Raw genomic sequence first — 19,067 nt, forward strand, 5'->3', positions numbered from 1 at the left:
TACAAAATACAATTTATTTTTATTTGATTACTATTTCCTATAATCGTCTCGCACTATTTCTATTTTGCACGGAAAATCTGCGATCATAATAGTCGTTTTGCTATTAATATAACTTGATAGCGTAATCGTATAAAATATTATATCATAAATAATATTAATAATAATTATATTACACACGCCTCTACTATTTGTTTATTCTTAATGTAATTCTTTTCTATCTGGACTGCGAAACTTTATGTAGAATAAAACTTTGCTTCATCAGTTCTAAGAAGCAGTGATTAAATAAAAATCTATTCCTATTAATGATAATAAATTTGAAAGTTTCACAAAGCTATTTTATGTCCTTCGACAAAGGATCGAGTAAAAATATCGTGGTTAACACAACAAGATGTATTTTAACACGAATGTTAATCTCCGTTTCATTATACTCCTTATCTGTGTTTGCGCATCGATATCTGCGATAAAGAGCACGTAATTTCTTCTTTCCAAATTTGATTTTGTAGTAGTTCTACTTTATCGCAGTTATCCTATTCATCGCAACCGGTAGGTTTAGTCAATGCAAGTGAATAAGTAATAAAATAATAAAATGAAGAGTCCGTCTTTACAGTGCACGCTACTGGATTTCGAAAATCGACGAGATCGTTTAGCACGTTAAGCTCACCCTCGTTGCAGACGATAAAATCATCAGCATCGTTACCTACACCGGCGTCATCCTTCGAAGGATTCCGTGGCACAATTGCTGGAACATTACTGAATAAAAGTTGCGTATTTCCTGCAATTATCGTTTCTCCTAATTACAAACAACTACCTTAACCTGCAATTTCTAGGAGTATACACCGCTGTCAATTTACATCCTGTAGGAGGCACACCGCTCGTTTTTGCTCAGAATTTATGGCCACGAATAGTAGATGCACCGCTCGATAATAAAACGCCGGAGTATTTTTCAGATCTCCGGCTGTTTATTATACATTATTACATTTCAATATATACAAATTCAATGTATATTCAAAAGAAATGGAGTGCCGCCTAGCATCGGCCAATCTCCCTTCTCATTGGTTAATGTTTTTCGTCAATAACTCGTTAACGATGCCACGAAGAACATTTTTGTAGAGGAAGGTTACTTCAAATGACCTAGGGAATCCCTCACTTCTCGATTGCGAGTCACTTTTAGGACACCCTCTATATGTAAGAATATTCTTTGCACAAAAGATACTGTCAAGTATCGCTTCAATATTAACGGCGCTATAGAAATCTCTATTACAAGTGTAGTACACCGAACGAAAAAATAACGAGGGAATCGTTATGAACGTTGAAGGCGTTCATAATAAACGCAGAGGATTTTGCCTGCGCTGTACCTGCTGCTCGAAGACCACGTTTTTATTCTGAAAGGTACAAAGAATCTGACGACGCTTGCGTCATTATAATATTTTTCACAGCTACATGCGTTGTTCAAGTATACGAATAAGGATATCTATGAAACGACATACTTATACAACCATCGAGCAGACGGCACGAATAAAACGCATTGTTGCACGGGACAACATTTCGTGACGGTATAAGAAACAATGAAGAGAAGAAACTAACTTAATTACAGCGGCTCGTGAAAATATTCGAACGCTCATTATTGAAACCTTGGAACAATGAACATGCACATGTTGGACTCAAGTTTGGAAAGTGATGTAGTAATTATTGTAAGGTGTACAAGTGTCGGTATTGTAGACGCATATAAAAGAAGCATGTCGGTCAATGTTCTGAAGTTGCGAAACATTTGTTACAATGATGCCGTGAAACATTATAGAAGATTAGAGCACACAATTTCTACATACATTATCGGGTTCACTTTAAATATAGAGGATCACTAGTATCTAACCGCGTATTATTATTGCAAATTATAATTTCAATAACTACGTTTAAACGCTGTCACGAGCAATCTCGCGACACGTCCCTCCATCTCTCTCTCTCTCTCTCTCTCTCTCTCTTTCTCTCATCGTAGTACGCGTGTAGCTCGTTCGCAATCATTTTTCCCGATGCACCGGGACGCGCCATCACTTTTTCCCGTGTCGTATCCGTTTTTTTTATCCCTCCGCGGAATCTCTCGGCTGTCAATGCACGTTCATCGAGAATATTACGCAATCAATGCATGTCAATCAAGGCACCCCCCACTCCCGGTAATTCGCATACGGGCGATAAAGTTGCGGTCTTCTCCGCGGTCCGATCTATCGAGCATCGGTTTTCGATCTCTCTACTTTTCTTCCCCTCCCGTTTAATCGAATCCCTCCCCTACCTTCTCGTCTCTTCTGTGCTTCTCTGTTCTCCTTTCACTGGGCCCGCCGGTGCACTGCGCTGCAGCCGTCGCCGCCCTGTTTTCTCTTTCGAGCTTCCCCTTTTCTCTCCTGCCCGTTTCTGTTTACCGCGGATGACCGTTTCGCTTTATCCCGACATCTCGTTTTAAGCTCCGGTATGCAACCGATCCCATGAGAACCACTGTGGAAATGAATGAGATCCATTCGCCGATCCGAAGAGCCGATCGTGTGCTTCCCCGCTCTGATCACGATGGGAACGTTTAAACACTTTTCTTGAACGACGTTACGGAAGCTTCCATAGAATTAACTAAAGATGATATCCTAGTATAGCATGTACGATCTGAAAAGTGGTCGGAACATCTATAGTTACTTGTTAAGATTTTGTGAAGATAAAATTTTGGTAAGATCTTCGAATATACATACTGATTTGATGACGTTGTGTTGTCTGTCTTATTTTTTAAAATTCATTCTCCAAAAACTATGCGACTTAATCCAAAGATATTGTTATGATACTTAGAAAGTAATTTTCGATTGAAATTTAAAAATATTATTTAAATCTTACAAGTACTTCCTGGTAAAAGTAACGTTAAATAAAAATTTTAAAAGGTATCCTTTGATCCCTTGGTAAAAATAATGACAATTTAATAAGCAAATAAATGAAATTTTTTTAAAAGCTGTACTTTGGAACCTTTGGTTAAAAGGTCACACGCGGACTTCGAATTTGGTCAAAGAATTCAAGCACTCTTTTTAGTTAAATCTGCTCGCACACTGAGTGAAGCTATGTAGCTGGGATGCAAAGGTTGCATAAAAAGCTTCTGAGATATTAAAGAGTGGAATAGCAGCTGCTATAAAAAACGCATGCAAATTAGACCTTTCTGGAAATTAACTACCCAAGGAAATTTACACGTTGTAGATTAGGTATAGATAAGTCATTATGCTACTGCTGGCAATAAATGTTTGGTCAGAAGCAATACTAACGAATGTCGAAAATGCTGATTTTTGCCTCCTGGATTTCTAAACCTAAAAAATCATGAAAAATTAAATTAGCTTATCCGCTTTGGGTTAAACAATCTCAGCGTGATGGATAAAAACTCGCATTTTCGTCCATTGTATCATCTATTTAGTGGATGATTTCGTTACTAGAGACCTTTGTTCATCCGGATCGTTGAGCGAGCACTTGAACGGCTGCACGCCGCTGATATGCTAGCATTACGCGAACGCGTTCTAACTTCGATAGGAGTAGGAACGCACTTTCATAGCAACGAAAACAGCTGTGGCACTAGCCCGGAAGGGTTGTGGAATTAACAGTCCGCGGCGCGCTGGCAGATTCCTTTTCCTTGAAAATTAGTGACCCGGTCAATGCCGGGCGTCGTCGCGCAAGGCCGCCAGCCATTTCCGAGTGTATCGACGTCACACGATATTACGTGAAACTGCATAGTGGAGCACATATGTGCGCCGAGAAGCTTTCAGTCACATTGCTACTACCTGCAAGAAATTGAAAATTTATTAGTCCAAAGTGGTCCTAATGGTCTCCCGAGCGAAAACGAATAACGGACAGAAGCTTGAGTACCGCCGAAACGATGAGCCCTTTCGCAACAGGGACCATCTTGCTACGAGTTCCCTTGTAATGCGCGCTTGTATCACGCGTTGGAAATTCTGCTAACAGTTTTTTTAACAGAAGAATATTAATAGGATTTTTTTTAACGACCGGACTCTACACAACGTCGTTTTCGTTTATACAGAACGGTCCACCGAAACTAAATCTGTGACTACAAAGAGAAATTTCATAATTTATAAAGAGAGATTTCAGATTTAAGTCAGGGCATCGATTGGTTAAACTTTATTTTACGGGTTCAGAGATTTTTAACTTTCTTATATATATATCTCTGTAGATTCTGTCGAGTCTGTTCAAAAGTTATACACGTTCTAATCCTGGCTTACCCCTAAAAAGAGCTATGCAATTCGAAATGGTACTAGTAGAAGGCATTAGTGCATCAATGATTAGAACTTTAAGCAAAAAATAGTAAATATAAAATAATAAATGAAATGTAAATGTTGTTATTTCCTCATGTATAGTTACATGTGAAATTAGTATCGTAAAATAAGTATTTCATTAAAATATAGGAAAATAATGTTTCATCAAATATTAATGTTTCAGAGTAATATTTAGAATAATGGTATTGCAACTACTATTACTTCATATGTGCTTGAGAGACTTACGTATAATCTAATCTAATTTTTAGTATAAAATATATAAAATATGACAAACATAGATAAACCAGATATAAGCTATAAAAACATAGATAACAGAATATTGGTAAATATGTTCTAAAAACAGAAAATACATTTTACATTGTTATGAATTAAAGTTATACAAATTAATTTTGAGAAACTGTACTCGCTTTTTAATATTAATTGTGCTTATTTAAGATAATAAACGCATCAGTTTGTTAAACGATTTGCATTCAGACAGGCAGATTCAAATATTTTTTTTACTTTGTCGCATAAAATTATTTTTAAGAATACTATGCATTCTATATTTTACACAGGCTATTGTAATAATAATTTTGTTTCAATTCAGACTTCTATACTAAAGTTTTTTGCGTTTTTACAGTATTACACTATTACATTCCATGTTCGCAATCCTAAATTTAAATATAACTATGAAATTACATATAGGTTGTGTAATTTCATTTGTTTACTTCAATTCACCTAAATTTAATATCAAAATTATTTTCGTTATTATCAAAGGTTCGTTATAATAGCCTTGGTAGAAGGATTCCTTTTCCCATCGGATGCACGCTTCGAAACCATTTAAATACCGCTTTGTCATTTTTTCCTACCTTTTGTAATAACGGAAATAACTTGGACGTTCAATTTCAGCAAATTACCCTGTATATGTATAAACTAACAGAATTCTTTCTTTCCATTACTCTATTTTGCGTTAACTTACGGTTATGTCAGGTTATCTCTTTTCTTTCGTACGTGCTATTTCAAATATATGTATATTATGAACCCTCGTACTTTATCACCGAAAATTATTATTCGAGATCTGTTCATTATCTGTGGCCTTCAAATCGTACCAACAAGTAGAATATTCGGAAGGATATTTCTAAAAAACTGGAAAATGGAATTTTTATTCGACACAATAACAAAGGAAGCGAATGTATAAGAAAACCTGTTCCTTTGATAAATCTTCGTACTTGAGATAGACCACAATCTCATCAGTGGGACATATTGGTTCTGGACCGTTACAAGAGAAGCATGTTCATTCCATTACGCTTCCATCACCGTACTTCACGGCTATTAAAGTACCTCGCGGTTTTAATATATTTTGGCATTAAACCTATCTGAGTGGTCGAGACGTAACGGTATTTCAATTTGGGGCAGAAACGCTCTCGTTGATCCACTTTGTCCACCTTGACATAACATTGACAATAACCGTTGAACTATCGAGTATTCAAAACGGCTGTTGACCTATCACTATTAACGCCCCTTTCGGTAATAATTTCTACCAAAAAGCGACAGGATCCGCCACCTCTGAGCGAGACATCGCACTCTTAGACAACGCTCGTTGTCTTTTAACCGATCTTTTTGTTTTCGAGTGTGAATGAATTCGACACTTGCCCTTCCGTAGTCCATATACGCTGTGTTTTGATTATTTCAATTTGCAATTATTATTTAATATCGCTACCGATCACTACTTGTTACTTTTTATCGTTAAGTTTGTTCATTATCGTTACATTTGTATCAATTATATTGAAAAGTTGTTACGCGATAAGTGCGTCAGACCCTTTCGTACCTTGTCACACGAGTTAAGGTTATTTTTATTACAATTTAATATTTTATTATTTAGTTATTTATTTATTATTTCAGTTGCTGGGTATATCGATCATTGGTGCGTAACGAAATAATCTCTTTTCGAGTGCAAAAGAAATCGTCATACATGCCAAAATTTGTATTTACAATACACATGCGTTTAAAAAATTACGAGAACAGTCAACGATTTTTGGTATTGCTATTGAAATAATTTATTCGGATAAAATATTCGACTAAAAAGAATTCATTTTAATAATAATTCATATTATCTTAGAGAAATACTTATTCTAAACAATTCGAATAATGCCGAACTCTGCAACTAAGTCATTAAAAAATTGAAACGTTTGCTTTACTGGAAGAATGTAACGGTACTTGCAGGCTATAAATACTCTTGAAGATTCAGTTAGGCTTCGAATAAAATGAACGTTATAAGCTAAACAATGGTATAGATCATTTCCTGAATGACCATTGGACCAAGGAGATCATTAAGTAAAGGAGAATTACGAGAATGAAAATTAGTTACCGCAAAAAGAGGAGCATTCTTCTTCGATAGATCAGCCATTTTACTGTGAAAGAGCCTAAAGGCGAGGACTGCAGAGCGAATCCGTGGGAACCGTTTGAGTTCAGTCGGTAGAACGAGCTCCGATTTCCATCGTAGCACCTATCCGTGCTACCACATACCTCACAATTTTGTTCACGTGCAAATAATGACATAATCGTATCCCGGCTCGCAAGAAAGTTTCACATTCGCGCTTGACGAACTTCAAAATGTAATATTTACTTGACAAAGGGTCTTTCAACAAGAGATACCGACAGTTTTCTTTGATAAATAAAATACGTTGAAATTAAAAAAAAGAATTGGATAAAATTATGTCGTTATCGCACATTGGTTGCTCGAACTTCTCAATGGCTGGTAACAATACGTTTCGAGAAGATCGATATTTTAAAAATTATTAATTTAAATAGTAAATGTTGCGTTTAGGGAAAGCTGCGCCAATGACCTTGGCATTGAAATATGTTGACAAAGTTATTATTGTTACCGTCGTTTTGGTTTTCGTTTCCGAGATACTTGTAAAGATATCTGTATATCTACATACATAGTATGTATCAGGCGTCGTAAGACTGCCGGATTACCCAGTCTGACCCAAATGAGAGCATGCTTGGATACTTCTAAGTGAGTTATAAGATACGATCCTAGCAACTGCACATGTACAGTTATGCAGAGGACAATTGTGTTTGTTCATTTACAAAATAATGTGTTTCCATAACAATTGGCACATTCCTTTCTCGCTGTTTATGGTGATTTGTGATCGTTACGACCCAGTCTATTTCTTTCTCGTGTCCAACAAAAAGATGCTGATGTTTTTCACTCGCAAAGGGCCTAGCCGAACAAGTCAAATCTGTCGTTAGCTGTTTCTAACGAATGGTTTACCATGAAAAACTCGTCTATGTGAAATGTCGACCATGTGGTTTAAATAAGATCGCGTTTATTCTGTTTTACAAAATATATCTTAGTCCTAAAAATTTTTTTAAATTTTTGTTTCAGGTAATCCCGTTTGACAGCAATTCCGCATACCGTCAAGCCATCTTAGAAAAAAAAGGAATTCAGAGCGATGCCGTTTAACCCTTTCGAACGGCGTTTGCCTCCATATATGTCTTTCAACGCCACCTTGGCATTCCCTTGTATGTACACTTTTCTAAGTGTTACATAACAACCGTTTCGTCGCATTGTACGAGATATGTGAAAATAAGTACATTTTATGCATACATTTGAATCAGCCCTTCCCATCAGTGTCTTCTCTTGAAGACACGAGTGCATCATATACTAACACTAAACCTATCGGGGTCTAAAAGCAACTGGGAAAAATTGCCTCATAAGAATTACAAGATAAAATTTCTTCAAATTTTTCATATTTTTTGTAATACGTATGTGTATGGATAAAAAGATATATCCAACAATTTTTAACAGAAATAACATTATGATTCCGATAACTATAAAATAAGAAATGTGAGACCAGTCGTTCGACCGACCGTGCTAGGTTTAGTGTTAACATGAATGAATGCAAAGAATTTGTCTCTAAAGCGAAAATATCAAATTTACAGATTACTATTTTGAACTGTACCCTTCTCATGCTGTAGTCCGTACAGTTTAGTCTTCTCGAGCATTGTACGATCGAGTAATTTTCTACAAGATACCACCTATGACGCGTCCAGATTACTTCTTGAAACCGATCTCCGTGCGACAGTATGGAGGTCTGTTGTTAACTCGCTCGGAGGTAATCCGAAAATGACGCTGAATTTATATTCTGCAGTATGGGACCCGAGCTCAGTACAACAATCGCAACAAAGTCTATGCACGCTGGGCAGTGGGCGTAAATGGTCGCGACTATACCGAGAAATATACGTGCATACGATGTATACAGGGTGTATCAGAAAATATGTATGTGCTCTCCTTCGGTGTAGGACTCGTGTTGCCACAGATATTATAATTCGAGTGCAAAGGGTTAAAGAAGTTAACTAGATACCTGTTTACTTCTGATATCCTGTGAAGATTGACTAAATTGAGTCTTTAATAATAGAAACCGATTAACACATTTTTAATATCTTCGGTATATTTATTTTGCCGAATCTACATCTGCTCCATCAGCCGTTCAAAAATAGAACAAATATCCGCGCGAAATTAAAATTGTCAGGAACCGGGAGCACGTTTTTACTCGCAATGATCAAGTGTTGCCTGTCTCGGACACTTGATTGCGTCAAACGTGACTTCGGATGCGAAAACTACAGAAAAACTGAAGTCCGAGCTGCACGAACAAATTTATTATATCCGGGAATGTACACGTTTACACAGAGTATGTTTCTGCGAAACGCGACCGGACCAATTTTTCGTTTTTATTTACTAAAGTAAAACGCCTAGCTAGAAACAATTATACTAGATTTACGGATGTTGTTTGTATACCTATTTCTACTGTAGCTAGCCAATTTGATAAACGCAAGAAAATTGGATTTTTATGCGTTCATCAATAAAATTTTTATGCTATATGTATAACGAAAAACTAGATTAGAATGAACAACATTCGCAGCGCGTTGCACCGCGCGAATGAAAATTTAAGCAAACTATTATATCTTGCGGAAACTACATTCCGAAATTCGGATATTATCGCTGCGTCGCCGCTGCAGAATTTCCGAAAGCCGGAAAAAGTGTAATTAAACATAAATGATATGGTTGCGAACTGAAGAACTTTCTACGAATATAACCGGTTGGAATGCCAATTATGCCGAAGGAAATCCGACACGCTGTTTCTGTTTCATTCTTGCCTGGGCAATTATGTGTTCGCGAACATGAGAACCACGTTATTTTCACGCGGTTACGAAGACTCTAGTTTTCCCGTGTTTACTATTATGCATGTATCATGGATCCCGAATTGGTGATTTTTTTCTCCCCTTTTTTAGTAATTATTCTACCGTGTGTACACATTCTAGAAAAGTTAAGTGAGCCACCAGGTTATTTTGACTCGAGCGCGTTCCCAGTTTGGTCACCGTACCTATGGCCTAAGAAAAACGTTTTATACAAGGCTTCGTCGACCGAGTATACAATGGCAACAGCACAAGACGCTTTCCGAGCCATTGGCACGTGGGAATTCAAGGATTACATTATCGAGACTATAAACGGCTAAAATACGCCACGAGAGTTTCTTGGAGAACGATCTATTGCAAGACTGGGGACATGAGTCATCGCTACTCTAACTCGTTTCTCAGTGATAAACGCCGCGGATTGGAATTCAACGTGTGAGAGAATTACTTTTGCCGTGCCATTTTTGCAATAATTAGAATTTATTCGATCGCAATTATTTCTTTTACTTTCGAAACACGAATATCAAGTAGGAGAAAGATGAGGATGGCGCGCAGGATCACGGCAAGTAAGGTCAGATAAGACGCTAGTTTGTTGGTCAAACAGAGCACGCGGCTACCGTATTTATTTCGCCAGGATCGAGTGTTCGCTGCGATAAGGTGTGTTTATTAGAGCTCTCGAGTGCGTTTACATGCCTCCCTAATACAATTAACAACTATGTTGCATAACGGCAAGAAGAACGGTTCACTCATAAACAATAAAAGTATTGATTACACATGACCAAGCGAAATGTAAATGGTCGCGAGAAATGCAAACCGACACTGTATAGCATCCTCTGCAACAAACAAATTTTCGAGACGATTGAATCAAACCAAACTATATATGAAGAAGTAAAGTGAAGAGAAGAGAAGGCACTAGAATGATCGACGCGTAATAAGCTGTCGATTACCTATTTTATTGTTGTCGAGGCTACTACTTCTCTTGCATTAACTACTATCATTTCATCTAGCATTTTACAAAGACTACACGGACGCGGCACGATTATTCACATAGAATTGCTCCCTGCGATGCAACAAAGAAAGTTATACCTAGTCGATGAAGGCGTGGCAACACACTCGGCTCCGGTCTGCGAAGCTGTTGAGTCATATAATTGAACTCATAGCTGAATACCCGTATTCACCGTGTCAAGGAACTCTTCTTTTTATGAGACCGCCCTCGCATTCGGAATATATAGGTTCGTCTATGGAGTTACTGAACCGCTTTACCGCATACCATTATCACATCTTCGCACTCCGCGAAGCATCAAATTATGTAACGATTGTCGCACCGAAATAGGCATACGTTAAACAAATCCGTGGAAATGTGGATAAAGCACGTTGAAAAAACCGTGCAGAAGTAAACAAAACGTGTGAAGAAACTATATAAAAATAACTAAAACGTGTTAAAAGAAGATCCTGCGAAAATCATTCTAGAATGAATTATTGTTTCATCTGCTCTAATGATGTCAGTCGATTTCGGGAACATGACAAATGATTCGTAGATTTTGAAGAAACGGTTTTCCCTGACGTGGCACGGCGAGCGCGCAACGATGCGAAGACATCAATGCCCGCACAGTCAGCAACGAAACAGGATGTGTTTCTATCGACTCATCGTTGAACCGAGGCTGCAAAACCAGAGGCCAGGGACACGTCACCTTATTCGTCTTCTTGACTCAAACAAGAGAAGGTGATGGTGACTTCCGGTTGTTCGTTACGGCTCTTAGTATGAACATCTCGAAACAATACTTCTAACTTGGATTTAAAAAGAATAACTAGTGTATTACCTTTATTAAATAAGCGGTACTATAATATAAATATAAATAAACTGCTTTAGTAAATTGCACGTTATACTCATTGGGTAGTTATTAGAGTTCTTGCCTCTCTTTAGTCGATGTTTTTCGTTAATAACTCATAAATAAAGTGGATTTAGCTAAGGGATCTCTCATTTTGCGATTGCGAGTGACTTTTGGGACGAATATTGGTTTCAAATACGTTTATAAAAATAGTTCCTGCAAATTTATCCAAGTTAATTTATTTCTTTGTATTTTTTCAGCTTTTTTTCTTCATTCTAAATATAGTCTGATGTAAGGTAATACAGTTATCTTCGTATTACAATCTCCAACGTTAGCGCCTTCCTAACCTCTTACTATACAGATATCCGTATTCTATCATCGGACATGCCGCTATTAACCTTCCCATTAGACTTGCGAATTCTCTAATTCCACATACATGTATTGACCAACTTTTATTAACTTCCGCAAATAAGTCCGTTTTTTCTAACAATTATATCAAGAGTTTAATGGTTATGAATCTTTGGAATGTGTACATTTATATGCGATATTCGTATATTAACCAATGTATATTGCATCTCGTGCAAATTTATTGGATGCCTTGCCTCTTTTCACCAATAAACTTTCCTTTAACTTACTATTTTCTCGATACGTGTGATATCTCCTGCACAAAGAAAACGAATGATGATTAAGATGGATGGTAGCTTCGAATTTGTATGTAACTATGACAAATACAAATATTAATTATTATTTGCACAAAGTGGGTGTCTCATTGGATCCCTGTAACGAAAACGAAGAATTAGAAATTGTGATTTGAACTTTGTTCTGTAATAATTAACGATTAAAATCTTCTCTGATTCACCGTTAATGATATGCACAAGCCAGACTGGAGTAGGAGCGGTCATTGACGTAGCGTGCGAATTCTACAGACGAAGAATTGAATGAAACGTTGCTATTTAGACTTTAATTCTGAACTCTTGTGCACCCCTTTTGTGAATTTGACACATTTCTCACCGCTTTGGAAAATGCGCTTCCTGCACGCCAATTTAATGTTTCAGATCGGTGCTAGTAGTTCGTATCTGAATCTTATATCGTTATAATGTTAGTGTTTGTCTTGTATTGTCATGAAATATTATTTTTTTATCCTCCTTACTCCTTCTGAAAAAATTATTCGATAATTAATCGTTAATCTACACTACGCAACAAAAAGAAATTGATACGCAATTATTTATTTATTACGCAATTGTAATAAAAATGAGCGAGCAGTTAAAGCAGTTTCGTTATAATGCATAGAGCAGATCGTTATAATGTATTTATTAGAAAATCAGTAGGGTGAGAAAAACTCGCCTATTACGAAGGCAGCGGCATATTCGTTGGAACGTTGTTAGAATAAATAAAAAATCTTGGCTACTCTTGCACTATTTACCTAAATCGCCGCAACTGCATCTGTTACGGTATATTCTCGGCGCTGTTTCACGAAATAGACATAGACGAATGCAGTGTATTTGGTGACTCTTACGCGGGCTACTTTGTATGCTAGACACATGAACTCGCGAGTTCCTGCGTGAACATCGTGGAAAAACTATAGAAGTTGGCACGATATGAATCTTAATTATGAATGCCTCGCTGCCGCTTCCTTAGACCCAGCCACAAATTCTGTTATGATTTAATCATTAGTCATATTTTCCGGAACAGTTGTTCCCTCGTAATCTTGCTTTTTAAATTGCTTTCGTAAAAGCGCGAAGTCGGAAGACACGCTGGAGATTCATTAGTCCCTGTGTACAAGTGTATAAGTCCTTGTTACCTCGTCACATTGTACATTAACTTATATAATTGCTTCTATATGCATACTGGAAATTTCATTAAAATTGGTTAACGCATAAGCAAGTTACAGCCATCTAATGACGTAAAAGTATCTGTTTTTTTATAAAGAATTGATATTTTTACAAACTTTAAGTGTCTACAGCTCGTATAAAAGTCAACTGATTTCGATAACGTTTTTAACACGCATACAAGTTATCGAATTTTACAAAAGACAATTTCAAATCTTCGTTATAGGTTCATATAAAAAAAGTTCTTCCAAAAAACCTTCTACACGTGGCTATTCTATATGCAAGGGCCCTCGATGAGAGTCTTCTAAGATTCGTCCCTGAGCATCGTCATCTAACAGCCACTCAAGTGCAACCGCAGCACCGATCACGTGAACGGCCTGTTTACATTTTCTGCCAGTTCTTGTCGAACGTAGTATAGTACGCGAATCCCTCTGTCACCTGAAAGTTACTGCGTTTCAAAAGGTGTGCCAAAAGATTTTGATTGCCTGTACATGAACAAAAATTCAATGTCGATCAGTAATTTAGATTCTAAATGTAAATTAATGGGAGTAGAGATATGCTCGTTAAGGTAATAAAATTAAGCGACGGCGGGACTACGCTCTGTGCTAATTTCTCAAACGTGTAACCTACAAGAATCGTCGGTGCATATAAAATATTGATAAGACCATTAGAATTGCCGCAGAATTGGTTATTGTTAATCAAGAGCTCTTGTGAATGCTTCTTCAACGGTCTTTCGAGTATCAGTTACAAATTTGTCCTGTTCCCAACTCGTTTGAATGCCAGCAAGAAATTTAAAGAAACTGTTAGCAAAACTAAAGTTCAAGAACAGAATTTTCTCTTTATTTTCACGGCTGTGGAACCGCGATGTCCAGTTTAAACGGAAGTCTCCACTAACCAGTCTTACGCGGGCGTGCAGATGCATCTCATGCATTATTTATTCGTCACCATCGATCCTGCGAGATGTCTCCCCTGATGAGGCGGACATCAGTCACCTTAAGACCAACGACGAATGTTGTACTTCTAATAGACTCGGTTTAATCCTTCCACGTAAATTGCGTTTGCCTGGCCCAAACCGAAGCTATAAATTTGCATTATTTTATTGTTAAGCACGTACTTAAAATAATTACAAAAACATTAAATTAGGAGAATTAAATTAGTAATTATATATAGATAGATCAATGACTATACATATCATCGATAAATAAATAAATAACAAATTGATTTACCTAGTACAGTAATAAAAAAACTAACTTAACTTATTTATATAATTCTTGAATAATTCTGTATACGAAAAGAGAAATTAAACGTTGCATCTCTGAAATTTCTTCTCCACTATGCACGTGATAAGTAATGTTAAAGTTATCCTCCTACTTTGTACGTGGCAATACATATATTTTTTCGTATTCACAATTTTTCTACTCAATTGATCCCTTGACAAATGAAATTCCTTTATCTGTGATTAGTTGTAAAAAAATTATATTAAATTTAGAAATTGAATGAGATTTTATAAATAATTTTTGAAGAGTAATATCTATATAGATAAAACTAAAGTTTAGTTATTTATAATAAAATTTGTATTACGAGCCATCTCTTTAAGCCCATTTGTATTATTTATAAAATAATACAAATTCATAGTAACTCGAGCAACTGAATCAGAAACGGCTACTTTTGATCTACAAATATTTCATTCAATAGAAGGACCAATTTTGTATTTTAAATAAGGCGTACAAGCTGTATTCGACGTGTATTTTCTGTAATCAATCGGAATGAAGTCAACACGTTCAACAATATCGCAACGAAACACGAGACATATGCGATATATAAATTTGGAACGTGATAATTATACATACACTGAGATGTTGGCTGGCCACAAACGTGTTAATATATCTACTTATTCGTTAAAACTGATAAGAGTCTAGACAATTATGCACTAAGCTGTACAAGCCTAGAAACGTACCAAATCTTGGAAAGATTTGTCTTGTTATAAGTGAAATCGTATATAAGCAGTTTTGGTAACGCGTGGAATTTAAAATTAATTATTAAACGGTAATACAATTGCGGAGCACAATACAGTTATTTTAAAATTTTGTTTCAGTACTGACTAGCTTATTAGTGGTCACGGACGAAGCGCCACAAGACGTCAGACATAAAAACTACGAGGAACATCCACGTGAGGCATATTTCAATGGCTCATCTTTCTTGAAGTTGAGTTCATTCGTCTCGGTGCACAGGCATAGCGGTCTCAGCTTTCGAACATGCGATGGCGGCAGACTGTTCACACAGAAGTATAACGACGACTCGATCAGTCTCGAAGTGACACCGGAAGGTCTGTTATTCGTGGCGATCGTCGATCAGCAACGATACGAAGCTAAACTCAACTCCAGGCTACTAAACAACGCCTGGCAGAATGTCAATCTCTTTTTTAGATTAGGCAACCTGACTTTGAATGCCGCTGGTCACACGCAGGTAATCAGGACCTTTGCAATCTCGGATATTCTCTTAACACGTTGACGCCGGCGTGCATCACCGATGGGGCACACGTGTCTACACCGCGGGGCGGTGTACATTTGCTTAGTTGCTTGCATTTCACAAAATATATGCTACAAAATAGGTTTATGTTATTTTATCTGAACATTATGAACATATATTCAATAGTAAAGACATAGAAATTCAATATTATAAACTTAACATAATTATTTCATTTTTGTAAATTTCGGGCGCCGACTCACAGAGAAAATCGTGAATATCGGCGCCGACGTCAACGTGTTAAATGAAAGATACAATGACGAGCAAATTTTTTTCAGAAACAGGGGGGAGATCTAATATCTAGCTTAATCATGTCGCGCGATACTGATTTTTAAATTTTATGCTCAGGTAATAGCGAATGCGACCTACAATGCTGCGATTCTTACGCTGCCTGACTACGACATGAATGGATCTCTCACCGTGGGGGAAGGATTCCGGGGCTGTATTCTCCAAGGTCCCGGCTTCCTGTTTAACGATACTATCAATAATGGAGCCGTCTTCGGTCCCTGCCCTGCTGAAAATAAAGGATGTAAGAAATTTCACAATTCTCCTAGGAAAATTTGATTTCTGCGGTCTTGGAACAAATTGGAAAAATAGTTAACGATTTTCATATTTGAAATTTCGAATGTTTCGATGCCCAATTATATGTAGAATAGTAGTTGCTAAATATTAGCAATGGAAAGGAAGAATTTTATACCCAATTAGATTATTTAATGACATTAATGTCTTTTTGTTACTAAAGCTGTGGATCTTTGAACTTAAAACGAATGAAAGGTGAGAACTCGCCTCGAGGGTCCGAAAATTTTGATTCGGCCCTGACCCGATCACGCGATGCTCGCGTTCCGCTATTTACACTATGGGTCAGTTCTCGTTCAACTAAGTATAGGGTCTCATTTTAAGAGAAGTACTCGTATAAGAAAACTTTACCTCTGTACTTATAGATTTTCAGCTTTTTTAATATCGTATCGTAAACAAAAGTGTCCCTCACGTTCTACCCTTTCCTGATTTGTGAAAGAAAATTCAAACCGATGTACCTTTCTCGTATAAGCTGTTGCTGTCTCTGCACACTCGTTGAATTAAAGCTCACGCATAATTTATATGAAATTTTCTAAGTATTGCGCGCGTGTGTGCCACTTAACAAGTAGCGGATTGCATGCCAGACTTTGTTTTGCAAAACTTTCAGGTGGTAGCAGCGGACTCGGAGATGGTGTAGGACCGAGCACAATTCCCACCATGGATTTCTGTGGTCACGAGCCATGCATGATGCATGGCAAGTGCGTGTCACGACAGGATCGTTACGAGTGTCTCTGTTACGCCCGATATTCCGGCAACAACTGTCATATTGATAATGGTAGACCTCTGCTGTGCGCGAGGTTTTCGCAAGAGTCGAAGAATAGAAACGGATGCATGGCCTTGTATAATTATTATCACGTGTTACGATTTACTCGATTATCTTTTGATCGTCAAAAGTGTGATGTAATGTGGATAATCGCGAATACTTCAAAGAAAACTGTGTATTTTAATCCGTCTTGTACCAGTTGAAACGAGGCTGAATCGCATCGAACACAATGCGCCTCTTGATATTGTTTCATAATCTGACGACGACACGTCTTTATTTGTTTTTCCAAAAGCATAGAGATTTGTGTCGATTGCTTTTTGCATAATCCAACCGTTTTTTTCCTATTACTAGACTGTGAATTCTCAAATAAAATAAAAATCATGTTAAGTTAATCTGATAAAGGGTCCTTTAGAGCACCGCTTGGCCATGGATCCGTTGTCTATACTTAATCGACAACTTTTACTCTTCTTTAGTGATTGTTCCTTTACTATCGGCTTACGGAGAAATGCCTTTTGTTCAGCATCCAATAGCTTTACTCCGCAATTGAAACTGATGGGGTTGCATGGACAATTATTTTAGGATGGAATCATCCCTTTAAGACAAGTACATAAAAATCGCGTTCACATGTATACAGAACTCGCGCGCGCACGCACATACACGTACACACATTCCTTGCAAACACTTGACCTCGTCAATCATATCAATCATGAAAAACTACGAATACTATGGAAAGAGAATATCCATTATTCTGCTCATTACTTTCTACTGCAACGAAAAACCCGGTGCTTCCTGTACTTGATTATATTCAGAACGTAAAATTAGCATGAACGTTAACATTTTTCTGCGTTCCTTCCTCCCATGGCTGGCTTCCTGGATGGTACACTAGGTGGTGTCTGGACTTTGGGGGCTACCGACGTTAACTGCTTCCGCACAAAACTTTCATTTGTTTCTGTTGTTCTCGTTTACTAATTTCATCTGGACCGACTCGTGACCGATGCCTTAACCGCGATTCGATTTTCCAGGTTCGCCATGCCTAAAAGCTCCGTGCCGCAACGGCGGTACGTGCAGCGAAGATCAGAAGGGAGACTTCAGTTGCACGTGCAAGCCCGGATTCACCGGAACGTACTGCGAATCGCAGCTCGGAGCACGATTTTGCGAGCAAAGCCCATGCAGAAACGACGGCGTTTGTCTGGCACTCACCGACAGCGAATATAAGTGTGATTGCTTGGCTGGATGGACAGGCAAGAACTGCGAAATCAATTTCGACGAGTGCAACCCTAATCCCTGCAAGCACGGCGGTGTTTGCATCGACGGCATCAACAACTACACCTGTATATGCGATCGAACCGGGTATATGCGTTTGTTATGTTCGTCGTTTTAGTTTTTTTACAAGCTAATGATTTAGTATAAGCTAATTTCTAGACTGCGGATTTTTATGTATTCATGATAACGAAGAATACGTCAGAGCATTAGGAGAATTTTAAGATACGGGAGGTCGTTCCGCTTCTTCACTATCGATCTTTGACCTCCTAACTGACAACATTGTTCCCTTTTGCAGATATGAAGGCATTAATTGCGAGATCGACATCGACGAGTGCACGGCGGATCCCTGTCTAAATAAAGGCGTGTGTTACGACCTTTATGGCGGTTACATTTGCAGTTGTCCGATCGGCTTCGAGGGCCAGAACTGTGAATTCAATCTGAATGAGTGTCTGTCGAGCCCGTGCAAGCACGGGGGTGATTGCGTGGACGACGTCGGCTCTTACCATTGCAATTGCCCGCCGGAATACGACGGCCGCCATTGCGAATTAAGAAGCATGTGCGAGAACGCAGCCTGTCCACCGAACAGTATTTGCGTGGAAGACGCTCACGGTCCGCAATGCGTTTGCAAACCCGGGTTCATGGGCAACCCTCCGAACTGCACCATCAACTACTGCGCCAGCAACCCCTGCGACAATGGCGGCACTTGTACCAGCAACAAGGATGGCTATAACTGTACTTGCCCACCGGAATGGAAAGGTAAGACTCCGAGGAAAGTATATACGCAAAATATGTATAGTCAGAAGAT

The 19,067-nt window shown here is 37.9% G+C and overlaps 1 protein-coding gene across 2 annotated transcripts in view; it reads left to right on the forward strand.

The window, feature by feature from the left end:
- Crb (cell polarity complex component crumbs) overlaps positions 1-19,067 on the forward strand; it is a 44,475-nt gene that overhangs the window by 15,056 nt on the left and 10,352 nt on the right. Inside the window, exons 2-6 of one of the 2 annotated variants that reach the window (XM_078180150.1) lie at positions 15,230-15,600; positions 16,009-16,189; positions 16,844-17,011; positions 18,022-18,349; positions 18,558-19,018. In XM_078180150.1, coding sequence (XP_078036276.1) covers positions 15,230-15,600; positions 16,009-16,189; positions 16,844-17,011; positions 18,022-18,349; positions 18,558-19,018 — 1,509 coding nt within the window. The remainder of the gene's footprint in view (positions 1-15,229; positions 15,601-16,008; positions 16,190-16,843; positions 17,012-18,021; positions 18,350-18,557; positions 19,019-19,067) is intronic. The other variant, XM_078180151.1, reaches the window with a different exon arrangement.

This window comes from Augochlora pura, chromosome 5 (assembly GCF_028453695.1).
Source record: "Augochlora pura isolate Apur16 chromosome 5, APUR_v2.2.1, whole genome shotgun sequence".
NCBI classification, from domain to species: domain Eukaryota; kingdom Metazoa; phylum Arthropoda; class Insecta; order Hymenoptera; family Halictidae; genus Augochlora; species Augochlora pura.